This window comes from Pezoporus occidentalis, unplaced genomic scaffold (assembly GCF_034315485.1).
Source record: "Pezoporus occidentalis ecotype Australia unplaced genomic scaffold, CSIRO_AGI_Poc_V1 ctg93, whole genome shotgun sequence".
In the NCBI taxonomy this organism is placed as follows: Eukaryota; Metazoa; Chordata; class Aves; order Psittaciformes; family Psittacidae; genus Pezoporus; species Pezoporus occidentalis.
In genome coordinates this window covers 3,237,821-3,265,635 of record NW_026916294.1, presented here as the reverse complement: position 1 = coordinate 3,265,635, position 27,815 = coordinate 3,237,821, and the positions used below count along the sequence as shown (strand labels likewise).

General features: G+C 47.4%; 2 protein-coding genes across 4 annotated transcripts in view; both read right to left on the bottom strand.

Annotated features, from left to right (window-relative positions):
* Positions 1-2,589, bottom strand: part of DEGS1 (delta 4-desaturase, sphingolipid 1) — an 89,251-nt gene extending 86,662 nt beyond the window's left edge. Inside the window, exon 1 of the mRNA XM_062606043.1 lies at positions 2,586-2,589. The gene's annotated coding sequence lies outside the window, so the exon portion shown is untranslated. The remainder of the gene's footprint in view (positions 1-2,585) is intronic.
* On the bottom strand, positions 293-23,611 carry CAPN2 (calpain 2). Of its 3 annotated transcripts, XM_062606032.1 has the most exons (21): positions 23,369-23,611; positions 22,490-22,559; positions 16,663-16,781; positions 16,209-16,342; positions 15,183-15,351; positions 13,572-13,655; positions 12,047-12,132; positions 11,470-11,544; positions 11,098-11,258; positions 10,296-10,465; positions 9,119-9,130; positions 7,595-7,806; positions 7,471-7,507; positions 6,638-6,703; positions 6,056-6,113; positions 5,025-5,089; positions 3,882-3,950; positions 3,255-3,333; positions 2,147-2,263; positions 1,620-1,678; positions 293-981 (listed from the first exon to the last, which is right to left on the bottom strand). In XM_062606032.1, exons 1-21 carry the CDS (start codon positions 23,603-23,605, stop codon positions 958-960), a joined length of 2,103 nt encoding a protein of 700 aa, XP_062462016.1. In that variant the 5' UTR covers positions 23,606-23,611; the 3' UTR covers positions 293-957. The 3 variants fall into 3 exon arrangements, with proteins under 3 accessions (XP_062462016.1, XP_062462014.1, XP_062462015.1); XM_062606030.1 differs by lacking the exon at positions 9,119-9,130 and having other exon boundaries at positions 7,595-7,799; positions 10,277-10,465; XM_062606031.1 differs by lacking the exons at positions 293-981; positions 1,620-1,678; positions 2,147-2,263; positions 3,255-3,333; positions 9,119-9,130 and having other exon boundaries at positions 3,882-3,972; positions 4,973-5,089; positions 7,595-7,799; positions 10,277-10,465.
* Positions 23,612-27,815: the final 4,204 nt, after the last annotated feature.

The following is a 27,815-nucleotide window of genomic DNA, read 5'->3' as shown; positions in this document are numbered from 1 at the left end:
AAATACAAGAAATCGTTTGTAGGAAAGAGGAAACAATTCCTCACAGTCTCATGATTTTAATAGGTCAGGTATGGGGTACATAGCATCAATTACCTTTCTTGGAAACCTTTAGTTTTTCAAGCATTAATATTTTAAAGTATCAGGCTGTCTAACATTCCATTAACTGACACGTGTCCAGAGTGCCTGTTGGTGCCTCACCAGCTTCAGAATGCTGTTTTATCCCTTTAAAAGGCTCTGCATCTAATCTATAGGAAGTGTGTTTATTTTCAGAAGGAATAGCACTCTTGCAAGCTTTATTTCTGCTGTTTTTATTTAAATACTTTCTTGTAGTTCAAAGGAAGATAAATAAGATACAGGAACTCAAGATTCCACCTGAGAGCACAGGCTTTCTCTTGGAAGAGTCTGGTTGCAGCTTCCTGCTACAGGCACATAAATGGTCAGGAGGGAAGGACTTGTCCTTCAGATGGATCAAACATACTTGCTGCTCAAATTCTTCAAGGAATATTTCACCAGGGTAATGCCGAGCTTGAACAGGAAGTACACAAGAAATCCCTAAACACCTATAGTCAGATGTGCAACGCTATCCCTTTTCCAGTTTTACATATGCCTGAGTGAAGCTGTTATACAAAACCCGCTTCTTAAACCAGACTGTCAAGCTATAAGCTTTTTTCCAGAAGTCATGTAAAACACCTTAAATCCAAAGATACTAGCAGAGCACTGAGGCTTTATACTAAAGTTTTTGTACAGAGGCTATATAATGGTAAAAACTGCCAAGCCCTTAAAAATGAGGTTACAGCTACTTCTGTTGAAGTAGAACACTTTCATTCTAATAAATGTGTGCAGAAGTTGCCTGTATAAGTTAAGGCACATTCCCTTTAGGATATTACTTGTATCTTTGCTCAGTTATCTTCACCTGATGTTGCTCTTTTTGAGCTCTCTTAAGCTGATGTCAGTGCCTCAAATGACAGTAAAGCACAGCCACTGTAAGGAGAGAGGAGAATGGCCAAAGGTTAAATTTAGTAAAAATACCTCAGCAAATATGCATGTTCCCATTTCTAGCACGAGAAAGAAAGTCTGTTCTTACCAAAGTCATTTTAGGATGTTTCCTGAATGATTTAAATTTATCTCTCATTTAAGTCAGAAGAGTTTTGGGATGATTTGCACATTCCTCATTTAGGTGCAGAAATGAGTTATGTTTGGGTAATAAGCAAGTCAAAGACATGCAGGAAAGTGTATTTTTCCAAACTTAGTCCTTGCTTCAGGGCAGACATGGTGCAGAAAGCAGCAGATACAGTCAATACTGTGAGTCACTACTGCACCTGCATTTTACACTGCTGTTGACAGAAAAGGCAGGGAAGAATCCTGCATACCCATCAGAATCACTGCAAGGGCTGAGTGCCGTCGGGTTCAGGTTGGTTTGTTAGAGAAAATAATGGGATATTGGTACGTTTTAAAATAGGTAACCTTTGTTGAGGCTGCTCACAAATACACAAGCTATATAGATCTAGCATTTACATGGGTATGTATGATCAGTCAGAATGGAGCAGGACAGTCTCTACTCTTCACAGCCTTCCCCACCCAAAAAGAGCAGAGAACAGTTTAGAGCTAAATGAACTTACATTAACAAGGTTCAATTCTATTGTTCCAGTTTTCTCAGTATCCAGCTTCCTAAACATTTCTGTGATAGGAGAGAGGTGACAGATAAGGATGAACATAGGAACTAATTGGAAAGCCTGCCCTGTCCTTGCGCTTCAGGATCAAAAGGCAATTTAGTCCCATAGTCTATGACAACAGTCTACACCCCAAACCAGAGACACTTTAAAGTCATCGCCTGCTCATGTGCAAGAATGAGACTGAACACTTTCAATACTTCATTCTGTTGTATTAGTCAATCTGTAAGCACTTAGAGCTTTTTTTAAAGCTAACATTTAGTTGTTTGCATGAAGGACTGTCTGGCTCCAGTTCAGCAGTCTGCCCTAAAAGACCAATTCCTAGATCTAGGAGGGTCATGCACACTGGGTTGCTGGATTTATAGCTCAGCCCTGAAGTTGCCTTGGATCCAGCACAAAGTTTACTCAATAACTTTTACCCTGGACTTGAAAACACAAAGCGATAGTGTCTGCCTAGTGATAAAGCATGTACTCACTGAACAGTGTTTCCAGCCGAATCAAACACCGGACAAAGTTATCAAAGTCAATGATGAGGTCTTCATCAGCAAAACGAGCCACAATGATTTGATGTAACTGGCAGTTTAATTTGAACCCTAAAAATATGATGGCAAGGATATAAAAGGTAAGAAGAAGAAAAACACCCAAAAAGCTCTCCCCAAAAAGCCCTGACCTTACACACTCACAGAAATTCCATTAGCTACTTTTGGTTAAATTCTCTAATTTTAAGGAATATTGACTCCGCTTGGGAAATTCCCAGCTACCCTTTCTGTACTGGGAGTGATTTAGAGCTGTGATTAAATCACATGTGTTCTTCCTGCTCCATGTGCTCCATACTTCTACTCCTGTTTCCCAGGGGACACGGCCAATTGCTCTAACTCATGGTCCTTCCCTGTATAACAAGGTGGCTGCCAAAATCAGCCCCCAGAGATCCCAGATAAAGCATTGGCTTTCTGTGGGCGAATGGGTCTCTTTATCTGCAAAGAGTATCTCAGCTTCGGCACAAAAAGATGTGCTGCTTGTCTTACGTGGTGACAAGAAGGGAAAGCTCCAGAGATCCCTAATGTGGGCATTAAGATGGCCCCAGATCAGGAAGTTAATTTGGGATCATATGGCTCTGGGATATCCTCCATCTCCTTGCTCACCATCGTAACTCAGATTTGCAACAGTGGTTGCAGTAGCAAATTGATTCTTAATGATGATGCTCTTGCGAGCATCACCCCTTGCTCAAGCCACTTCCATTCTCTAGGTCACAGTATCCTGGTTTTAGAAGGCTTATGCCATACACCCAGAGACACTCACTGAAAGACAACAGTCTGGTGTTACAAGACCAGGTTGTTGCAGTTATTTGTGCTTCTCCAAAAGCTGGTCGCTGAAGACAGTAACTGCAAACCTGTCACTCCTCTGAGATGCTCTTAGTGTGCCTGCATGGCAAGACACTGCTACACAAAGACAAGAACCCTGGCTGAGCAGCTACATTAACAGCAGCCTTCCAGGTCTGGGACTATAGCTTACAAGTGATACACAGGAAACTAGGGGCAGCTATCAACTGACAGACCCTAAAAAGGGACAGACTAATAGAAATACCTGCTGTTTCCAGCGCTCTCCTCATCTCATACGAATTCATGGTACCAGAGCGATCCACATCAATTTCCCTATAAATTTTCTGTGGAACACAAAACCCAAAGTCAAAACTTGAGGATAATTCAGAGCATGATTTGGCTTTCATCAGAAGTGAAACATTTTGAAATGCAGCCACATGTTACTTAGGAATGTTTCCAACACTGGTCTGAGGGACTACACTTATCTCCCAACTGGGGCTTTAGAAACTCATTTTAAGGCAGCAGCCAAAGCAGATGAAGACTCTGGAGAACTCCTTGCATGCCTGTGCCAAATGGCACTATCCCTACCAAAGCAGCAAGGCTGACACCAAACTTGCCCTGTTAGGTGGGAAGGCCCAACATGGATCTGAGTTAAAACACAAACCACTCAAAGGCAGGAAGGGAGCAGCCTCTTCTTCAGCCCTTCACCTAAGGACAAGCAGTCACCCCCCAGGACTCCAAGGGGCAAAGCCTGGGAGACTGAGGACACGAATGCACGGTGAGTAGAAAGAGTCCCTGCTCTGGGATGTGTGATTGTATGCATTGTCTGAAGCAAACCGCTCTACAGCCACCTCTGCATCTGATTGCACCTCCCAGGAAGGTTGCACCTTACCTGGTATCTCTGAATCTTTGTCCAGAGGGTGTGGAACTCCTTCAGGCCCAGTTTGCCACTCCCGTCATTCTCCTTCGAGTTAAGGGAATCTCTTTGGAGCGAGGAAAAAGGGTTTTCCCCTCCCTGTGCTGGCTTTACTTACATGGGCAGTCGTGACTTAATACTTTAAACAAGATAACTACAGTTAAGAAAAGGATGCAGGTCCTCTCTGAAGGACTCATCCTGTTGAACACAGTTGTTGTCTAGGATGTCTTTCTAAAACAGCAAGATGATTGATTCAGGTTAAACTGTTCACAAGCCCCTTCTTTGGTATTTTGGTACCCCTAGATTCCCAATACATGTATTATACAGCCAAGATGATGGCATTTTGTTCTGCGCAGTTGGATCAACACCTGCAGTTACAGTCTGGATTATAAACAGGAAAAGCCAGAACCAAGCCTGCTATTTGAACCTGCACAAAGAGCTAACAAAAGAACCTGGTCGTGGCATCGCTCCCAAACCCCACTGAGGAGTCCCTGTAGACTGCTGGATTTTACAGCAAATTACAGCAGAGCATTGCTTTGTTGGTAAGTTTCCCTTTTCCCAACCATGCAATTCAACTCCCACTGCACAAGGAAGCTGAACACAACTATTCTTAGACTTGATCCTCCATCCCACACTTGTGCCCTTATTCTTAGGGGAAAAAAGCGCCTAAAATCCAACAAGTCTCTGCTTCCTGTGTTTGTCTCCTCATATTCTATTTCCTAAGTCCTCACAGCTTTATAATGCCCTTAAACAGAGCAGTGAAATACAGGATGTCCATGTTCCGACTCTACAGTCAAGGCTATCCACACTGTGCTGAGAGCCAGGTGCCTTTTCCCCACACAAACATCACTTTGTCCCCAGCTAAACCAGAACACGGAACAGGGTAGACCTCAAAGCAGACCTGAAATTAGTCCTGCCTGATAATGGGAGAATGCATGTGCCATGAGTAGCAGTAATAGCAAGGGCTACCATTTTTATTCAGGGGAACCAGGGTAAAGCCAGCTTCTCCACCTCAGAAGTCATTAGCAGCACATCAGTATGGCCCCACCACTGCAAAGGCAGCTCACCCACTTCAGCACAGGCAGAAGAGTATCACCTAGGAACAGCCTTAAAGGATACATCTAACAGGTCAACCATTATTTTGCATGTCTCAATACTAAAGCCATCAGATTTAATATCCTTGCCTGTAAAGAAAGAGCAAAAGGATTATCAGTGCATGCTGCACCGCAGCACCCTCCTAAATAGCTCATGAGCTCTATAAGCAGACTATACACGTCAGCCCTTATTTGCTCTGTGCCATCAGTGGCTTCCTGTGCAACCAAAGAGGCTTAGGTTGAATGACAGCTGTGATGTTTCTCCAAGCAAACAGCCCAGTTAGTTTAGTTTGTAGGTGTGCTGCAGAAGCTAGAGATGGAGGTGAAGCTTTCCTGCCCTCATTGTCTGGCTGCAAAGACAAGGGTGGGCTTTTGAGGAGAGCATGGACTTCTGACCTACAGACACCAGTGGCAGGTAGCTTCATGCAGGGGATGAACATCAAGCATGGTAACAGGCAATACACCGTTGCTAACTGGCTGGTCCACACAGACATGCAACACAGTCCTGGCTACCAGGCTAAGATTTAAAGAGGAACTTGTTTCTTGAGCACTGTTTAATGGAAGGGAAAACAATGCAGAGCCAAGCTCTGAATCACTACACAGAGAAAGAAGCCTAGAGTTTCAAAGTTCCTTCTCCTCCTCCTCAGGGTCACCCCAGACCATTGGCTGGGCTTGTTTGGCTGGCTAGTTTGAATCCTGACTGGTTCAATACTAAAGCAGCAGCAACACCTTCTCTGCATCATTATAAAGCATTAATCAAATCCATCCATCTTCCTGGCAACCAATTCCCAGTAGCAGATGCGGGGATAAAAGGCACCCATATGCATGCTGCCAAAGCACGTCTCCTGTTAAGTACAGCTTCAGCTCCAGTGTGTCTGCAGCCCCCTGCAGCAGCAGAGAGAGCACATGGCTGTGGCCATATGGCCCCAAGCTGCAGGTCTGTGGCAGAGCCCAGGGTTTTGCTCTGCCCAGGTCAATGGTGTGCTCTGTGCTCTCACAGCCATGCTGGAAGCCTGCTGTTGGCCAACCAAAGATGCCACTGGAAAAGGGACTTACGTTTAGCCATGATCTTGTTCAAGATGTTGCGCAGTTCGAAGGCGGAGATCTCTGCATCCTGGGGAAAGAGAGAGGTTTTTCGCTGTGAGCTGCAGTGAATCTATCCCATCAGCAGCCTCTGACTCCTTTGGGCGAGGTGGCCAAGTTCAAACACCCCTTGGAGTTAATTTCCCTTGGGTGGAAACGCAATCAGGGTAAGCTCTCCCCACCTCTCATTCCCAGGAGCACCTCCAATTCCCAGGCATCAGCACCCTGAGCCCTCAGGCAGGTGAGAACAGCCTGGGGAGAAGGCACAGCCCAGCCCTCACCCCATCCACCAAATGCTCTGCCCAAAGGACAGAATTAGGGACCCAGAGAGATGAAAGTTGAGCCTGAAGTTCAAAGAGAGCAAAGACTGCTTGCCAGGAGCGCTCACAAACCTGTTGTGTAAGCAGATGGGCAACTACACACATCTTTGCATGCACGGTTATGCACATGCTTGAGATCTGAGTCAGCATAAGGATTAAACTCCATCCCGGGGGAGGCATTTCTCTTACCCACTCATTCATGCTACCAGTAAGACGTTAACAGAAGAACACTCACACTCCCTGCTAGCTGCCCAAAAAGCTTTTTAAAGCTGGGTTCGATGTCATCTTCACTGATCTCAGTCTACAAGAGAGAAACAGAGAATATGGAAAGGAGGAAATGTGCTTGAGAAGGGCTTAATGCATTTCCTTGCCCCTAGTAAAACACAATTTAAATGGCAAAGTTGAAGGTACAGAGTGCTTTCGCTTTGATTTAAATCGGTTTTAATTCAGTCAACATGCTGGCGTAGCAAATACTGCAGGAATTCAGAATTTAAAATTCTTTGTGAAATTAAAATTATTCAATTCAAAAATCACTACCAAATCCAGAACTTCACTATTGCTACTGTTACTATTGGACCACGTCTTAACTTAAAGCAAAGAAAGCAAAACGTAAGTTCTCATCTTCGGGGGGGGAATCACCCAGGGGAGTTGGATGCATTAATAGGCAAAACACCTTCTGCTCCAGCAAGGTTAAACACATGGAGCCACTCATGGAAACAATAGCACATCAAAACCACCCCTATGGCTAAAGGGCTGCACTCCCGGATGCATGGCGAGCAAAGGGAGCTCATTTTCTATGGCTCCTGTCACCTCTGCAGATGATAGTACCCGATCCCTTCTTCCTGGGAAGCCCAGGCTCACCACTCTGCATTAAGGACAACATGTGTTTCCATTACTGCTCGTGATGTTTCCATTTCAACTATGGATGTTGACAGAGCTGTTTCCAGAGCGGGACAACAGTTCCTCATAATGCCTAGGGAAAACCATTGCCCTGCACAGGGAACAGACACACTCCAACCCCACTTATTTATGACAAAATCAACTTAAGTGCTTTAAACTAAGACATACCTCTTCAAAATTGGCCTCGATTTCATCATCGATAACGCTAGAAAGATAAAGAAACCAGCATTAAAATCAAGTCCCCTTTCTGTTGCTCTTTCCTCAGGTTTCAGGTTAGGAAAGAGCTACATACGTGGAGTTGGCATTCTTCTCTGAGAAGACTCGCAGGCAGAAATCCCCGTTCTTGTTGGGCTCAAAGGTCGAGGGGACGACGATGTATTCCCCTGCAGGGAGCTTGAACCGGTTCAGCACTTCTCGGAGGTTGATAAAGGTGTTCGATTTTTCCCTTGCTTTGTTGGTCAGGAAGAAGTTTTTGCTCAGATGAATGTTTGTCTGGCCTGAAAACTTGGGAAAAAGCAAAGAAAGAGAGACACCCCCCCCCATGATTTGCATGTATTTGCATTACAGATCAACAGTATAATAGATACAGCAGTTAGCTATGTCGCTTCAACAGAAGTGAATGGAGAAAGGGATGCTCTGCTCTGCAGATCATCTCAACAAGCCATTCAGGTCATGCTTATGTTTTGCAGACGGTGGTGGGTGTGTGAAGACGTTGGCCAAGTTCTTTACCAACTGGTTTTCTGTAGAGTGAGATGCCACCCATCCCTCTGGTCCCCAGACTGGTGCCACCAGGACACTGTAGCTCAGCTCTTGCCTCACAGGTCAGGCTGCCTTAAAGCAGAGAGCCAGCTTATGGAGGGCTCCAAGAACAATAGCCTATGCAGTATCAAAGCAGTGTAACATCTTCCAGAACAAACTCTGCTGCACAGGGTCTTACAGGTGGGTTATCTCAGCTCTAGAAGCAAGCATCAGGCTCAGAGGCCTACCACTTCCCATCCTCCTGGATTTTTCAGCATGCAGAACCTGTGAGACCTGCTGCCACGGTGGGAGATAAAATTCCACCTTTTGGGAAAAAGAAAAATCATGGGATTGTGGCTGGAGTGCTTTTTATGGATATCAGGGTTTTGGACCACTATGGTGCCAAGCTGAGCAGCTGACAGGCATTCAGAGGGTACATAAGAAGTTCAATCAACCGGTAGCACCATTTCCTCTCCTGATGAAACCACGTTTTACATAAGAGCAGCTGGTTTGAGCATAGCCTCCAGCACTGCAAGGTGCCCCAGCTGCTCTGAGGTTACACAGGCTCAACCTCACTCTTTCCTCTGAGGAGCAACAGCTCAGAGGTGTCTGCAGCCCTGCTTCATATTGCATAGGTATCACTGCACTGCACACCTCTCGCATCCCCAGGGCATATGGTTAGCTACCTGCAGGTAGGAACAGAGGGAAACCAATAAAGAATGCTCAGGGAAATGAGAATAAAGCACTTCCCTGGAATACTGGTTGTGTGTCAAACAAACTCTGTGCAAACCTGAGGAAGGCAGCTGCACTTTGGAGCAGCAAGCATGGGTCTGGAATGGGAGAAGACCGATGGAAGAGCAGCTCTGGTGAGTTTCAGCAGTACAGACTCCTCTTATCCCAACCCAAGGCACCCTGAACACGCACCACGGGCTCAAGGCCCCATCCAGAATAAATGGACTCAAACTTTGGACTGTACAGCCAGTATTGTCCTGCAGTGAAGGAGGATCCTCTGAACTGTTCCTTCCCACAAGCCATTCATCCCAGCTCTGCATCTTGCCCACCAATGCATGCTACGTACCTCTGGGGGCACCTGCAAGAAGAAAAGAAGAGAGTTATCTGCTGGTTGAAACAGCTCCAAGGCTACCCCTTTCCACCACTGGTTAGCAGGTAACATCCATGCTCTTGATAAAAAGACTCTGTTCGAGCAGGAAGTGAACGCTGAGCTCATGTCACCCCATGCTGACTGCTCAGCTTCCCGAGTCCCTCCTGGAGGCAGCATGAGCACAGACACAGCCAGGGTCATGGTGCCCTGCTGACCCCCTCCACCCTGCAGCCCACAGGATGGAGATTCAGTTTCCCAGCTATTTCTTCCCCACCTTGTCTTTCACCCTCCCACCCCTCTGACCTCTCCACCATCTGGCCAAGACAATAATGCAGCTCTCCATTTCCTTATGCCTTCAGGAGACCTAGCTTTGTTTTAAACTTCATTTGCCTACAGGGAGCAGATTCTCTTACAAGATTTTCCAAAGCTGGGACACTGGGAAAGCGAGCAGCTGCACACCCTCCCTATAGATACAGAGCATCCCTCAGGCAAGACCATTATTCCTATTTCCACTGCCAGTTAAGCACCACTGCTTTGCAGGTCTGCATAAAACACCCTGCTTCAGGAGTTACCATAAACACATCTCTGACCCTTCATCCTGCAGGGGTTTTACAGGTGTTTTGGCTGGTTCTGCTGCTGGTTTCACACTCCCCAAGCTAGTGCAGGCGCCCCAGCTAGGGTCACATCCTACCATGGTCACATCCCTACCATGGCTGCTCTCATTCTGCTGCTCATAACCCTGACAAGTAGAGACCAGATTTCTGCACTTTTAATCTTGATTTTCTGTTCCTCCATTCTGGAATTGAGGTGGGAAAGGGCCTCTGTAGGTCACCTGGTCCAACCCGCTACTCAAACCAAGGCTACTATCAAAGTTAACGACGTTGCTCAGGACCTTGTCCAGCCTAGGTTTGAACATCTCCATGATAACAATAATGAATGCAGATTCCATCCTCTCTCTGGGTACCTGTGTTTGACTGCTGGTTTTATGGAGGATAATTTCCTGAACATCTAAGAGGAACTTCCCTTGCTGCAGCTGGTGTCTAACTCAACCTGCCTCAATTCTGATGCAAAGCCCAGTCTGAGAACTGCACTACCCCGATTTATAGAGAGAGCTTTCCATTGCCTCCCATGCACCTCTACTGCCTTGACTTGCCTCATAAATCGCAAAGCCGATGGTGTGCATGTCCTCTCCCATCTTCCTCTGCCTCCGCCGGTGCTTCTGAATGAGGCCAATGAGGAAAGTACATCCCCTCTCAGGATCATCGGGGTCCTCATCTTCTTCCTCCAGCTTGATTAAATACTGTGGATTCGTCCAGAATGTGTCTGGAAAGAGGATTTATGCGAACTGCTCAGAGGCTGCTTTGGAAGCAACTGTGCTGATATAGACCTGTCGGCTAGAGCAGATGGGGCTCTGACTTCCAAAATCAGCTGCAAGAAGGAAAAACTAACATGCCTCCCCCCAGCCTTTACGACCACAACTGGACCCTATCAGGGAGCCACATTTCCCTCTTGCACTTCCTGGACATCAGTCTTGGGTATCCCAGGTACGTCCTCCTCCATAGGCCACCCCAAAGCAGCTCCCAGAAACTCCTAGAGAAAGTACAAATGGATCATAGAATCACAGACTGGTTTGGGTTGGAAAGGACCTTAAGGTCATGCAGTTCCAGCTCCCTCATACTAAACCATGTCACCCAAGGCTCTGTCCAACCCGGCCTTGGACACCACCAGGGATGGAGCATTCACAACCTCCCTCCCTGGGCAACCCATTCCAGTGCCTCACCACCCTTACAATAAAGAACTTCTTCCTTACATCTAACCTGAACTTCCCCTGTTTAAGTTTGAACCCGTGACCCCTTGTCCTGTCACTACAGTCCCTAGTGAGGAGTCCCTCTCCAGCATCCCTGTAGGCCCCCTTCAGATACTGGATGAGTAAAAGGTTTCTCAGTGTCTCTTACTTGGGTAATTCCTGCAGCCCCCTGCAGTGGCTCCTCGCCTCCAGTTCCCATCCAGCTTCAGCAGGCTCCACTTCTTGTACTTGTCACTTGTCAGGGTGTCTGGAGTCAGGTTGCAGATCTCCAGGCGGGAGTAATGCCTCAAGAAGTCGTTGAACGCCATCCTGTGGAAGCAATGCCACTGGCAACGTCTGCTTAGGAAGACACGTTTCGCATACAACCACCTGGTCTATCCTCCTTCTCTCTTGTACTAGGATTTGGGGTGAATTTGCTCACTCACCTTGTAGAGTGCAGCAGGAGAGGTTACTTTGTGTGCTAAAGAACATAGGAAAAGACCTCCCCCTCCTGCCTGCACACAAATCCAGCGGTACCTACCAGAACTCCCCATCTTCATGCCTCCTGGTCAGCCGCTCCCGCACCTCAGGGTCAACACCACTCCAGTTTGGGCAGCTGAAAGACAACCCCACATCAACTAGAGGGTATGGTGAAGCTTAACCCTAATGTAGCTGTTCTGGCACAAGGATTTCACCTTCTTACAGCTCCACATGACTGTAACACTGCACAACATCTAGCTGATAGCAACTCCAGAGACCTCAAACCATAGCAGAATTAAAATACATGGGATATCAGACACCTCACTTCTTAAATATCCAAGGAAGCTCACCACTGAATCCGGGCTGCTAAATAAGCAGAAAATACTGAACGGTTTCTAGGAATCACCAACCAAACCATGGAACGCTACAGGAAGGCAGATGTTTGCGTGAAGGGCAATGTGATGCCCACATGGGAGATGACAGTGATGGGATGCTGCTTTGAAAGAGCTCAGAGCGAACATCGCATCCAGACGTGACTTACAGAAGAATCTAAGGTAGGGAGAAGACAGACGACAGCAGAAACACGGTTGTACCCCTGCAGTAAAAGCCTCCTGGCAATGTACAAGCCATCGACTCACTTGTCATTCCATTTCCCAGTCCACTCCACTTCCCCCCAGGGATTTCTGATTCTGATCAGCTTCTGCACAGTTCCTCGGAATTTCACCTGATGGGATCAGAAGCATACACAGGGAGTTACCCAGGGACTCAGCACTGTGCTCCATCCCACCTTCTCTATGGGAATTAAAGAACATGACAGAGCCAGTATCTCAGTGCTACACGTAACAATGTATGCACTCATCTGGGCCAAAGGCCATCAAATCAAACTGATTTTCAATGAGCTCCACACACCCAAGCCTGTCCAGAGGTGGTTTATAGCATGCATAAATCAAAGTTCATGATAACCAAAACGTCTGGTTTGTGCCACTAAAAAACTTGCCTCTGATATGACTTCAAGCAAATGGAACGTAAAGCTGCTACAGGACTGCTAAAAAGCAGGTACAAGGTTATACTTCTCTAAAGTCATCATCCACGTACGAATTGCCTTTTCACATTCAGATGCCTTTTCCCCATCCCTATATAAGATGAGCCTGTTAGAAGAGATGGGATACTTGGTCTGGCCACAACCCCTTTGACCACACAAATGCCCCAGAGTGCAGCAGCATCAGCCCCTCCTCACACTGCACCCGAGGCCCTGGCTTGTTACCTGCTGATCTCTGCACACACTGAGGCCAGGCCAAGCAAAGCTGTACGAGTTCCAGTGGGAACACCCAGCACTTATGTGGAACACATGGTATTAATTTGAGGCAGGAGCTGGCGCACCTCTACAGCCCGAAGCCAAGAAAACTGCACAGAGCAGCAGCACAGAGTCCAGGCATGACACCCCAGTGCCTGACGATGAATATCCCTACAGAGCCTGCACAGATCACCAAAGGAAAAGCCTGGCTAAGTTGTGCTTTTTGTGAACCAAGGTCAACAAAGTCCCTCTTGGCTGCCTTTGCTGCTAGAGGACAGCGTGCACACAGGTAAACGTGCCCGTTAGGCACATCCACCTCAGTGCGGCATGTCAGCATCTCTCTACACCTCACCCTGAAGTTTCAGGGATCACTGCAGAAACCATTCCTGCAGAAGTAACTGCATCACACACACGGAAGGACACCACGATCCGCTTCCTTTGTTTGCACTTGTCTCACTCTCGCCTGTACTGAAGGTACACTGAAAGGTGTTCAGCAGGCACTGAAGGGACAGTAAGGTTTGTTTTTCCTGGCGCGCACCTCTCGCACATCCCGCCGTGCTGCCTGCCATAGGGAAACATGCTGCAGGACCCGGTCACCAGCAGAGGGTAGTGTGCCCTCTGCGCAGAGCTTCCCACGGCCCCGCTCCCTGGGAAACAGCAGTGCTTATGGCCAAAAAAAAGGGATCTTTTTTTTTTGTTCAAACCCCCAAAGAACTCAAGTTTTTACCCAACAACCCCCAACCAATTCACTTCATTGAGAACAGACTCAAAGCCCGATTCAGCAAAACGGGTGATACTCAAGAACCTGCAGTGTTGAAGATGTGTTTGTGGCTGGGCAGGACCATGCACAAGTCTGGCTGCACACCTACCTCCTCTGCCCCGGTGACCGAGTACGCGTGTCCCTTCACCAGCTTTTGGGTAGTGACTGCCTCCGACTCCGCTGCACTGGTGATCTGGAAGAGCAAGGAAAGTCAATGAGCGTGCTTCCCATGCACAGGGGATCCGGGATTCCCCCTCCAAGAGCTTTAATCTCACTGGGAGGCTGCAGGGATGGTTTAGCTGCTGCACAGAGGAAATGAGAGTGATCCATGTGAGAGAGTAGAGACAGCAGCACATGTGGCGATGCTGGAGTCCTAGGGCCCACATTTATGGCATGGGGTGCATGTCAGAAGCCCTGCACCGCAGCAAAGATCCTTCCCGGCTCCAAAACACTTGGAGATGCAAGAGAGGGGATGCACCACACCAAACACTGTACAAAGGGGATATGCATGATGAACTCCATGCTCTTGATGGGCCAGAAGGAACACAGGGGGTAACCAGCCTGAGGCTGCCCAGGGATCACACACCAAGACCCCAGCACTCTGCTTTGAGATCAACTCCACAGCAGGGTGGGAGGTTCCCCTTCCTTTCCCCAACACCACCACCCTAGACTTGTCATGCAGGTGAGCAAGAGAAAAGGCTGCACTTTGGATGCCATTCATACCTGAAGGAATATCACCCTCTCACTTCTCCACAGCCGTTACAATACTTGGGCAGCCTGGCCTATAAGCACTACAGGGAAAAGGCACTTCTTAGAAGTGACTGCCTGACACCTTGCTGTTATAACTCTTAACCCTCTGTGAAACATGTCTGTCATTGCCTTCCCACCGTTTCAGAAAGTGGGTGATCTGTAAACAAGCATATCTGAAGCTTAAAAAAGATTTTCTACTATAAATTTATATATATATAATATTTATATTATAAATGGAGTTCTTGTAAATCGTTTACTTTCCCTTTAGACATAACCAAGATGTTCATTTGGGAGCAGGGTGATTATCATACTAACAATACTTTGGCTCATTTCAGTAAGGCCAAAAGCAATGCTGAATCCTTGCAGGCAGGGCCAAAGCCCCTTTTCCTTCTCACAGGTTCAGCTTCTGATGAATGTTTTCCCATAAAGCCTTTTAAAAGCCTGGCAACAGCCTGAGCCTCCCTGTTTTGGGAATGTTTTGGTACAATCTGTCTGACAAACAGGCTACAGAAGGGATGGAGGTTGCCACCCCTGAGCATCAGACTGCAGGAGCCGTTAGCAGCAGCTTTCTGTCCAAACCCATTCAGCCTGTACCAACCTGCTGCCAAGCTACAGGCTTTCTTAAGAACAAAGATGTACATCAGGATCCCTCATGAGTTCTCTGTATGATTTGCCACTACCAACCTATGAAACAGCAAAAGCTCTAGGTCTCCAGGAAGACACACAGGGGAGGCAATGAGCTTTTACACATAAACTAATGAATCTACATTTCAACCTAACTCTGCAGAAGGGCACATGCCTGGGTCACACTCTCTGGTGAAATTCTCCAGACACAAAGTAGAGCAGAGAACCACAGCAGAGGGGACCAGCATCCTTTATGTACCACCTGCGGATGGGGCACGGGTCCACCCCCCAGCTGCCTACAAGCACAGCAAGAGCAGAGTGTCCAGCAATAAGCCCAGCAACTCACATCAATGGAACAGCCAAGGAGAGAGCCTTTCTGAAGTGCCTTCTGAATGATCCTGAAGAGGTTGGGTGGTGCCTTCTGCAGCTCATACCATTCTGCAATTCCTCCAGTGAAGTCCTCGAAGCCTTCAGTGGTGGTGCCACCAGAGAGAGACTCATATGATCCATTCAGCCTGCATGAAAGGGGACATACACAAACACAGCCATCAAGCTCCCCATTTTCCTCTTCTCACACATACAACCATCAGGTTCCCTATTCTTCTCTTGGAGAGGCATTCAGTTGTGCCAACTGTCACAGCATTTCTACTTTCAACAGCACCACCAGCAGTTAGGAACACCTCCTCCACTGCTTCTTAGACCTCTACTTGGAAAGCCCAGCATAAAATGTTATACCACCGTGTATACAGGATGTAGGTTTAGTCTATCAATGACAAAAATCATGGACACTATTTGAGAAAAAGGAAACAATTCAAACAAATCAAAACCCAACAATTGGCTTCTCTAGTTCTAGTCTTTTAATCCCTTTAACAATTATGGGTCTGATTTTCAGCTGATTAAATTAGCTCAATTTCTTCAGTCAACTGAAAATAGCAATGCTAGATGGCAGAATTCCTCCATGCCCATCCTAAAACTAGAAATTCAGACTTGTCCATCTTCGCCTTCAATGGAGAACTGGACTCGTGGACTGGTGTGCTTTGCACACTGAAGGAGTGAAGCTGCAAGCCCTCACAGGCATGTAGAGCACATGAAACAAAGCTTTCCAAGCCCCAGTGACAGAAGACAGCACTCTAGGAACAGCCCTGCCATGAGATACAAGAGCTGTTTTTCTTGGCTAACATCAATACTTTTGTCTATTTGTCCCAGGCACATGTCAGCAAAGCTGTACTAAAGCAGCTGTGGGGTATCCCAGAAGTTGTAAAGACTAATACATTAGGTTGACTTTTTAAACGTGTCTATGCAGGTGAGGATGCTGTGGGGAAGCAGAGGCACTGGGAGATGGGAGTGGGGTAAAACCCTGGCCTCAACTCACTTGGCATAGGCTTTCTCCAGCAGCGCGCTCCAGAACTCGCTGCCCTCTGCCGAGTGCACAAAGAGCAGCTTCCCATTCTTGGTGGGCAGCCGGTCATCCACCACGACGTCCACCCACTCCCCATACTGCCAGAACTGGAAGAGAACACAAACACCTTGTCACTACCCCATGCTGCATGCTCAGCTCACCAGGACATTCAAACACCCATTTCCTAGAAGAGAAGCAATGCCCGTTGCAGCCAGCTTCGCCCACCCTGTTCAGGGGTGCATGTCCTCAGCTGGATCTGCTGATGGACATCTGCTTCCTTCCACCATCACTCTTCCTGGATGCCTGTTTTTCTGCCTGGCTCTTTGATATTCCTCAAAGAGTTCCAGCAAACACCACCCAGACACAGCCAGCCACACAGGCTCCTGGCCAACAGCACAGGGCAGGGGGGAGGCTGTTTTTCACCTACCTGGAAGTGGAAAATTCCTGCGTATTTATCCTGGAAGCTCTGGTCTTTGGGAACAACACGGGCCAGAATTTCTTCATTTAGGGTGAGAGAGGCAATAGCGGCCAAGAGCCAACAGTCCCCTGTAATGAAAAATAGAGGAAAAGAGACACTGTTCATTATTCATTATTCAAACTTTATTCTTTAGGTTTTGTATACTGCACAGCGCTCATCCGTTATAGCTAACAGTCACCTCAGCTGAGGTGAGATGATCCCTCCCATCACTTTACCTCTAAGGCAGATGAAACGCATGAACACAAACACCCACCATCTCCAGAGCAAGTTTCCTCTAAACCAAAGTAATAAAAGAAAAGCAAAAGCAGGCTTTCTATGATCTACCAACACACAGTCCCATGCTGGGACTATTTGAAAGAAAACTTGATATTCAATGGGGTGTCTGCAGGTTAGGAAGCAGCATGGGGGAAAAAGCAAAGAAGAGGGCCTGTGGGCACACACAGGTACTCAAGGACGTGGTTTCTCCTCAAAAGGCCACTGTCTCCTCAAACATAGGCTGTTTCCCTCCTCCATGTTTAATAAACATCAATTGACTTGCCATCTGGAGACCTATCCCATGGACAAGCTCCCTTTCGGCTCTCTTGCCAGCCTCTTACAACACAGGAGCTCCTTTCACTTTATACATCTCTGAAGCCTGTTGCTGAGACCTCTCTGTTTAGTCCCACATCTTGTCTCTGGCACTGGTCACCAGAGAGTCAAGAAAGGTCTGAAGGCAGGCACTGTTCCCTAGTCCCACACACCTCTTCACCCGTCCTGGGATGGAGCCAGCACACACAGCGCCTGCACGTTAGTGCCGCAGGCTGTCTGGACAGTGTTTTTCCACACCATCTCCTACCCTGCAGAAGGAGGACACCACAGTTATATAAACATTACCTCCATTTGTTGTACTTATTTTCAGAAACCAGTGTTTAACAGAGTGGTTACCTTCCTGCTCAGCCATGGGCCTCCTGCAACCCATTAGCAAGATGATTAGAGATATAAAGACCCAGATGACCTGAACTCCCACAGCCCAACATAAACCTCCTTGTTCCTGTTATCAGGTCTGCTGTTGCCTTGCTTTATGAACACAGGGAGGTGGATATTACACATCAGATCCCACAGAATGGTCCTGCAGCATGTATAGGACTGCAGGTTCAAGAACCATGAGACATCCATCGCTGCTAGCAAGTTAAAGGCCAGCAAAGCAGCAGGCTCTGTACAGCCTCCTAGAGAAGGGAGGGTCAATAAAAGGGTCAAAAGCTCACAAGTGAGAAGCTGAGATCCAAATGGGAGAAATTCGTAAGCGGATTTAACTCTAAAGCTGCTCTTTGAGGGTCGCCCTCGGGCCCAAACCCATCACCACTCACATAGCTTTAGGAGGAACACGGGCAACCTGCAATTCCCTCTTTGTTGCCCCTCTCTTTCCTCAGCTGATCCCCAGCAGCAGCTCAACAAATTACATTTGTCCCATGGCCCTTTTCACATTGCAAGGAAGATGGAAGACGTGAAATTGCAGACTAATTTCAAAACCTCAGAATCTTACATTATATGTCCTACGGCACAGCTGAGTAAAACCATCCACCCTTGGACTCTGCAACAAAGCTGCAGGCAGAGCTGAAGGCCCTTTGTGCACGCTCTGTAGGGTGGGTGGAAACAGCCCAAGGAATGTTCTATGCTCCTTGTTTGCAGCCAGCTGTGGAGGTGTTTTACCCCACTCAATTGCTCAACCTCCAGCATAAACCAGAGTTCACACTGCACAGTCTTGCTCGATCAGACAAACTCAACCATTCCAAGGGAACCCTGGGGCATCTCACATTAGCGCTACTGACCTCGTCAGAACTGTGCTGATTTAAATTAGTAGCAAGGCTGGCCCAGAGGGCAGCTATCCCACCCTTCCTCCAAAGTGATGTTAGCTTTTCTATTCCATAAAGAAGATAGGGGCTGGGCAGGCAGAGAGCAGCACAGAAAGAGTAAAGGAACAACTCAGCATGAGCACAGTAGCTCAGGAAGTCTTGGTCAAGAAGCTGCTCAGGCATCTAGATAAGAGCATACACCATTTAATGCTGTAATACATCTTTTGAGTCAGACTTCCCCTGCAGATAAGCACAGAGGTTCAAGGAGGAGAAACACCCCCAAAACACCTCTAAGCACATAAGCAGAATTTATAAAGAATTTCCTTTACTTTCTAGCTGTTCCATTAAGGCAGACAAGAAGAGAAAGAATCTGTAGAGTCTGTTGAAAAATCTCTCTGTTGAACTTTACACTGAGTTCTAAGGAGAATTTGGAGCCAAACACACATCTTAACTCACACAACGCTGGACAAGGTCTTCTTGAGTTTAAAAGGCAAATGCAGCATATATGGGAGACACACTGCCCTCTGGTTTCCACATTTAAAGTGCTCAACAGCCAGGATATCTCTCCCTTTCTGAACATTGAGCACTAAAAGCAGACCTGACAAGTCAAAGCCCAGATGAGAACAGCTCTTGATAACACCTGGAGTTTTAGCCTGCACTAAGTAAGCCTAAGCAGGGTCTCTACCAAATAGTCTTAACTGTAAGAACTGGTACTTTTGTAAAGCTCTTGACAGTGACTTTCCTTTGATAGAGAAGTAAAGTCCCCTTTGATAGAGAAGTCCAAGAGGAGTCTATCAAACAGGTTCCTTATATGAAGAATTTGAGAGGGGTGTTAGCAAAGCCAGGTTTATCACGGAGAACTTTTGTAAGTGCACAATACAATAGGCAGAACAAGGTTACCAGAAAAGGGAATATTATCAGGCTGCGAGTTTATTTATATTGACAAATACTATTTTTCATCTTTCATGCTTCCTTTTTGCTGTTACCAATGTTTTACTTTCTATTTCTATGGGTGCCTATCTCTGACATTACCGAACCTCCAGCTATAAACAAGAACATTAAAAAAAAAAATCAATTGCAAGGCAAGAATAGCCCTAAGGGCTTAAAATTGACAATCTGGAAAGCAAACACAAGCAAAGTATCCCATGAAGCACCTGGAGAACTGCAAGCAAAAGGCAGCTCTTCTGATCACCGCACAGCCCACGTGAGACCATGGGGTCAAAGGAAAAACGTACATCAGCCCATTAGACATGTAATTCTTTTAAAACACTCACAGAATAACAACTACTCAATGCATTGACATTAATACCAGAGTCTCCAGGACGTTTTCTGGTTAGAAGCATGGCACTGCTGCAACCCATTCACAGTAGAGTGGTTGCCAGCATGGGAAAACCATACACCTAGTTTTCCAAATTCATCCTATTCATTATTTTTCCACACATTTTTATGTAAGGAGGAGACACCTATGTCTCAACAGCAGAGCAGAGATACCGCGCTGTGTACACCCCAGTGTTGTGATACCATGGTGACATCCCCTCCAAAGAAGGCGGTTAAGGGTGAATAAGCTTCCTCTCCCCAGCGGCTTTGGTTCCTCCCCTCTGCTATCATGAGTCACCACATCCCATGTGCTGTCATTCTGAGTTAAATACCTTCAGATCTGACACTGCAAAACTAAGCCCAAATACTCAACTTTAAAAGTTTCTCCTACAAAGGAACAAAACCACAATAGAGGATAATCCAAGGCCCAAGGGCAGCATTTTGGTGTCTGGAAAACTTAGCGAGCTGCTGCCTTGGTGAGGAGATCACCTTTTCTGCCCTGATGATCAGCTATGCCTTTTGTGCACATAATCTAGGTCAAACAATGAAACAAATGTACAGGCTGCATCTGGCCCACAGACCAAAGACTCTTGAGCTAAAAGGAACATGTGTACCACTGCTCATCAGCCTCGCTGTTTGGTTTGTAACCTGCCAAGAAACCAGTTGCAGCAGTGAGGGGCACATGTGCTTGGAATGTCTCATCAGTCCCTGCAGCACTCTTAAGATGTTCTGAAAGGCTTAACAACAGCAATGAAACTCCATGTAGGTACAGGTGTGCTGCTTTGCCGTCAAGCTTTTTGGAGGATAAATAGGACTACAAAAGCCTCCTATGGAAAAAAGCAACATAATAAAAATAAAAAAGCATTTGTAAAGCACATCTGCTATCCTCATTGTGTAAAAGGGAAGAGATTCGATAAGTATCTCAACAGCCATACAGAGAAAAGATCAACAGCATCCGACTGTTACTCAACACAAACTGTCACACAATACCAAAATCCTGGCCAGATTCATAAGAAGATAGTGGGGTGAGTCATTGCAGTACTTTGTCATGGTGAAAACAGTAATACAACCTGGAACACTAACATCCTCCTATATAAATGGTATTATTTTATCTCCTGAAACCACAGCTGGGAGTCAGTCCATACCCTTTGGTGATAGCATGCAACCTTATGAGAGCACCTGACTGGTCTGAAGACCATTAAGGCAACAATTGCTGTCAGCAATTTAAATCAAGGTTTGGCACTAGCAACCACAATCCCACTACTTGAAAATGAAGTTACAAATCTTTCATTCCAGTGCTCTTGCTGCCACAACATCTGGATAGGAAAGCTGGAAGCCTGCAGAAAGCAACTAAGTGCTTTCAGAAACCAGGATCTCTACAAAATGCCAGATGTTGAAATGGCGTTAAAATAAACTCTATTTTCAAGCTGAACAACTCTCTAGCAGTAAAATTACACACTAAAAAAAGAGGGCATGTGTGTTAAACACTGGAGCATGCCTTATACCAGAACAGTCGTGGTGGGAGACATGATACCAGACAGAGAGAACATGCAAAGGAAGCTGCTGACATGCCAAGGACTTCACTGATGACACAGTGGAGCCTAATCCATGTCACAGATGCTACTGGGGCACAAGGAGAACTAAATTTACAATCTCTGTATTATCTATTGTCAGGACGTTTTGCACAAATTGTATCTAGTTATTAAAGCACTAACCTAAGTAACTCATGAAAGAAAACACAAGCACAAAATATACGAAATAAGCTTCCCTATCCATTCTATTTTTGGACACGAAAACACAAATAGCAGCATCAGGACCAGAAACTAAGAAGCTGCAATGTGGCTAATACCATGCCAATGAAAGGCAAACAAACAGAACTCCATTCCTTTGCCAACCCCGCTGCAAAGTCACAACACACAGCACGTATTAGTCATGTTTCCCTACTCCGAGGGCTTCCCCTCAGCCGTGCTGTCAGTCTGATCTTTACATAAGAGGGTTTTCACCCTCTTCCTACAATTACAGGATAAATAGGAGCCTCACTGCTTCCACCCCATCTTACTTCCTGGAGCATCCCCACAGCTGTCCTCCTTTACAGCCTCCACACTGCTTTCTGGGAGGAGAGAGGAGGCACTTGCCTAAAAACGCTCTGGCAGACAAGGCAGGAGGGAGTTTTGAGACCAGGATAGCTGTGCACTGTGCACACAGCCAGTTTAAGCCACTCGCCTTTGGCTGTCCCCTCGGGCTTCCAGGTTTCAGGATGTCCTCCCATGGGAAGAAACGCCTCACCACACAGGCAACTGCTCTCTGAAGTAGAGGTTAGTCAGGCTGCTCTCAGACACGTGGATGTGAATGTGAAAGGAATTAGAAGCAATCAGAAAAGCCATCAGGAAACCAGTTTGTGCCATCCCTGCTCAATGCACACAGCAAGGCTGTGCTCAGTGGCTGAACACACAGTGCCCCTACCAGCAGATGCCCAGGAGAGGCAAGGAGGTCTGATTTGATGTAAAAAGAGGTGGCAGGTTTCAACAGGATGTATTTACAGAGTGAGTTACATACAGCTTAGTAAAAACCAGGTGCTACTGGGGTAGCACCTGCATGAGAAGCTCAGCTTCCTGCCTCCACCTTACCTAATGCCCCTTGGCAGATGTCTGTGCGCGTGGCTCCACCAGCTATGAACTGGGGGCTGGAACACAGCTCCTGGGAACAAAACAAGCCTCTTGTTACAGGTAACAAGGTACCATCCACAGGTAAGGGGTGGGATTAGTACATCCACAGGTAAGGGGTGGGATTAGAACCCCACTTGCAGCAGATTTAAACAAGGGGTTGACCACAGCAGATGAATACTGCAGAGATGGAGCAGGCTAGGAATGAATGCAGGCCCCGGACACGTGAAGAGCAGTGAGGACAGTGACCAAAGCTTGCGGGCAGCCATCTCGCTTCACAGTATGTGCCAGAGGTCCGCTGTGTTTCTACAACATGTGCACACACCACTTTGCTGTTACCTCCCCACCGCTGACTACCTCAAGCCCTTTAAGAAACATCCAGGCACCCCGGATCCATCTGACCCAAGGGATGGCTCCCGTGGCCAGAGAGGGCTGCTTCGGTAGCCACAAGCACAGGCTAAGCGAGGGCTCGGGAAGGAAACCTCTGCATCACAGACAGCTCCTCTCTGCTACGGGGAAGAGTCATGGATCTGAAGTGACAGCCCCACAACAAGCACTCTGTACACCGGGACTGCTCACGATGGAGAGACAAACGGCTTTGTTGCTGCTGGTTTTCCAGACAGAGCATGTTCCCCCGCCAGCCCGGACCCGGCGCAAAAGGACACCCATCCCAGAGGCTCTGGGCGGCCACACCGCGACCTGCAGCCGCCCGGTACTGCCGGGGGAGAAAAGGGAGCGCAAAGAGCACAGGCACAGGAGAGGGGGGTGGAAAGACGCGGTGATGCCGCTGAACGATGCTACCGAGCATCCCCCCCCCCCCTCCCCGCCTTACCCCCGCCGTACCGTGGGTCTGCGCCAGACGATGCCCTGCGTCTTGTAGGAGTTGGGCCCCAGCTCTTGGTAGCCGAGGGCAGCGGGGCCGGCGGGGAAGGAGGGGTCCTGGAAGAGCCGCCCCTCCTGCAGGCACTGCTGCCGCAGCGCCCCGAAGTCCTGCCCCAGGTAGGGCACGGCACGGCTGTGCCGCCCCGCTCCCGCCGCCGCCGCCCGCTCCTTCACCACCGCCGCCGCCATCCCCGACATCGCCGCGCCCCGGCCCAGCCCGGCGCGGCCCCCACCGCCACCGTGTGGGTGTCACGAGTGTCGGCAGTGCTCAGCCCCGCTGCACCGGGGGGAAGAAACAGCCCCGGCGGTCAGCGCGTCCTCATAAGCAGAGAGCACACACGTGCTCTGTAAGGGGCGGCTACAAGCAGGAGGCTCCCTCTTTGTGTAGTCCCATGGAAGAGAGGAGGGGTTATCCCATAGTCATTAGGGTTGGAAGGGACCTCGAGATCATCTAGTCCATCTCCCCTGCCAAGGGAGGGTCACTAGAGCAGGTTACACAAGAATGCATCCAGGCGGGGTTGGAATGCCTCCAGAGAGGGACACTCCACAGCCTGTTCCAGGGCACAAGTTACTCCTGGGTGAGATCCTGACTGGACCCTAGAGGAAGATTTTTCACAATGAAAACAACCAGCCATTGGAATAATGGGAAGAGGTGGGCTTCCCAGTGTTGGACGTGTTTAAGGTTTGGCTGGACAGGGGGCTGTGGTATCTAGTCTAGGTCAGAGAAGGCTGGACCAGATGATCCTTGAGGTCCCATCCAATCTTGTATTCTATGATTTTATGTATAATTAAAATACCATGTAAAATAAAAATACCAATTAAAAAATTGGTATTTCCTGCATAAAACCCAGAAGTATCCATGTCCAAATCTATAAGCTTAAAAAAAAGTCAAAGAAAGAGGAAAACCTAATATGGCTCAAAAACTAATATGGTACATACGTACCCTGTATTGTCATCCTGTTACAGCTTTCAATGCTACATGCAACCAAAATGATTTCCAGCTTCATTTGCTGGTGGCAACCAAAGCACGTGTTGCTGTCCCCGCTCACATGAACCCACCTACACCCCCCTGCACAGCCCAAACCACGTGCAACGAGCTCCCCCAGATGTGCACCCCAGCCACACGGTGCAGGGAGTGTCCCTGTTTCAGCAGGGAGCTGCTGCCAGGGATGTCTGAAATGCTGCTGCTGGCACCCATGTACTATGGCAGCTCTCCAAGGGACAATTCAAGCCATTTGCTTCATATTTTAGGCCTGACTCAGGATGTGCTGGGTGCCAGGCAGCATTCCCGGGCAGTGCTGCACCCCCTGCCTGCACTACTGCGTTGGAAGGAGAGGCACCTCCTTTTCTGTGTTCTATCCCAAGCCCTGGATGCACTAAGCGCTTGTTTGGAACCAATTTATCTGACTGAAATGAATGCTATTGTTGGAAAAATGCCTAAAGCCCCATAAAGTACCCAGCTGTACCATTTGCTGAGATGTGGTGGGAAGTTTTCCTTGAAAATTACAAATCCGAGGTTTTTCTTCACTGCTGATAGAAACACGGTGCCCTGATGCACTGGGAAACACTATTCATTTGCTAAGTGGTTTTGGACTTCAATCACTTATGATTCCTCTGCCTATACTCGGCATGGGTCCTATTTAGACAGTTAGGTAGGAAGTTATTACTATTAAACAAGAAAACAAGACAACCTTACCCGTTCAATTCACAACGCAGCAGAAGAGGGTCCCAAAATCCATTTGAAGTTAGGTTTGAGAGTACTATGAGCCCCACCAGCCAGCAATGTCTATGTAGACAGGGCCATGCAAGAGAGCATTCCTGACCTCACCTTTGAGGGTGTCCAAAACTGGCCACGTGCAGACCAGCTTCACTCTGTTTTGAAGGTGTCTCCTCTTCCTTATGGGTCAGAGGGGCTCTCTTCACAAGGAGAATAATGGTATTTTCAGCAGATCATTGAGGCATGTGGGAAATCAGTCACACATGGAGAACTGGGAGTGGGTCAAATAATGTTACATGCCATAAGTGCCGGTCCATGCTGCTTGCACTCAATCACTGGTACACCATTAGCCAAGGCCTCCAGCATGGCTGTGCTGAAGCTCTAGCAGGACACCGGAGGATGGTTTTACTTGCCTGTTTCAATTCATTAAGCACTGCTAAATTATCCCTCAGGCAAGAAGGCCATCTACCGAACCAGGAGACTGAGGGACAGCAGCACCTCACCACTTGGGAGTTTAACTCACAAGAAACCGTGTTGCATCCCAATGCGGCAGATCCAGGAGCTGTAGAGCTGCTCAGAAAGCGTTTGTTTGGCTCCACGCAGTGGTTCAAAGCTGTACAGCTGCCACAGAACAGACTTCTCTCACTTTTCCTCCAAGTCACAGTAAAAGGAAACCAGTGTCAGCTCAAAGCAGTGGTTTCCAGTGGCCCACAAACCCGGTTTTGGTTTGTGAACTTCTCTAGCCACTTTCCAGCCGATGCAGAAGTTTAAGCTGGGTTGCAGTTTGTCATATAATCACTTTGCTTTTCTCAGCCATCTCCCCTGTGTCCCATAGATGATATTCACAGACCACTCTAGGGTCTGCTGGCAGTGTGCCGGCAGCCTCCACTTGGACAACCATCAAGAAGATCAAGTGTGTACAAGCACATTATACTGCTGTCCTGGGCCGTCAGAGTTACCAGAGTTTTCTTAGTGTCTTTGTGGTGCGACAGAGCTTGAGACAGAGCCAAACAGAAAAGGAGAGGAACAGAAGGGAGAAAAGCCAGAAGGAAATTGAGCCAGCAAGGATTCGAGTAGGCAGTGGGAGAGGTATGTGTAGGAATGCAGAGAAAAGGTTTATTCGCCACCATGGCTTGTTAGACTGGTCCCAAACACATGGGGGCTGTACTGTCCCAGGTGGTTTGATGGTAGACAAAGATATGTTGGCATAAGACAGGATTCCTCTTATTATATGGGAAGTTGGTTGTCCTAGCAGCCGTCTTAACAGCCTACCCACAAAGTCCTCTGTAGCCAGGTAAGTTGGCAGATGTGGGTGTGAGTCCACAGTTAGAGGGAAGGAAGTTCTTCTGAGCACTTCACGAGCCAGTCCCTTGATTTTCTACATGTTCACACATATGCTCATTTTCTTAAAGAAAGGGGTGATTTCCACTCGACTGTGAGACCAGTGTAATGCTCCCAGCACTAGCAGCCCCAAGAATAGTTTCCCACTAGCATCCCCCTGAAAGCAGGCAACTTTAAAGAAAGAAAATGAAAGCTGACTTTTTTTTAAGCTCCAGCTCTTCAAAAAAAGTCACATTTTGCAAGTAAAGTGTTTTCAGCTGTTTTTGCAGCAGCTCGTGCTGGTTGCTGATGAGGAGCATCCAGCTGCCACTCTCAGCCTGGAGTCTCAGGCAGGATGGGCTTCTTCCTTATGCCACTGTCAGCTGCTCTGCCCTGTACCTGGGTCATCCTGCAAAATGCATCCACCCTTCCTAGCTCCTTATGGTGCTGAAGAACCACTCGTGGATCAGCGTGGTTGTGTTATGGAGCTTCACTCCTGGGGTGCAGGCATTACCGTTGCAGAATGCCATCTTCCTCCTCATCAGGCACCAACACTTTTCTGGCTTTTATAAAACAAATGAACAGGATCATGGCTAATTTCAGATGCTTTTCCCTTTAGGGAACCCACTAAGCTGCAGCCTGTAGCAACCACTGCTTCCCCAAATATTTAGGTAAATTATTGCAACCTCTAGAAGAATAATCTTATAGACAAACATTTAGGACCTGTCATAGCTCACACTAGTGTGCCTATTACTAGTTACTCCATTTTCACAGTAATAGGGTAGGTAGACGCCCATACATCTAGATTAGGAGAAGGCAAGCATTCTAAATCAAACTAATCCCTTTCCACGCAGCAGGGTCTACAATACAGCTAAGCGGCTTTAAATCTCATTAGCAAAGTGGTGCAGTGCAGGAGAGCCATTTCATTTCTAACACACTACAGCAAAAATGTAGCTAGAAAATTGGTGGTTATTTTCTTCTAAAAGGTTTCCACAGACACAGAACAGTCTTGAGTTCATAAAATTTGCAGACTTTGAAACCAGGATGATGGTTGTTTTGGTTCTTTGCCATTTCTCTCATCTTGCTGTCATCAAGAAAGGGGGAGAGGGGAAGGAAAGCAGGAAGAACCAGGCAAAACCATGGAAATCCTAAAAGGAACAAAAATCTGTATAACTGTTATAACTTTTTATCCCGTTGATGTTTCCCTTGGATTAATGCCTTCAGCAGCAGTTTCTGGGAGTCATGGGGAACCTGAGAACTTTCCCCCCCATGGTACAACTGTCATTTGTTGCTGTAGTCAGCTAGAGTCACATTTTCCTCTTCTCTGCATCCTCTAGATGGTGCTTGTGCATCACTTTCTACACAAACCAT

Coding starts and splice junctions, on each gene's coding strand:
- CAPN2 (XM_062606030.1), bottom strand. CDS start 23,605: ATGTCGGGGATGGCGGCGGCGGTGGTGAAGGAGCGGGCGGCGGCGGCG. Junction 12,133..13,571: donor CGGTCACCGGGGCAGAGGAG/GTAGGTGTGCAG, acceptor TGATCCCATCAG/GTGAAATTCCGAGGAACTGT. Junction 2,264..3,254: donor GAGAGCGCTGGAAACAGCAG/GTATTTCTATTA, acceptor TCATATTTTTAG/GGTTCAAATTAAACTGCCAG.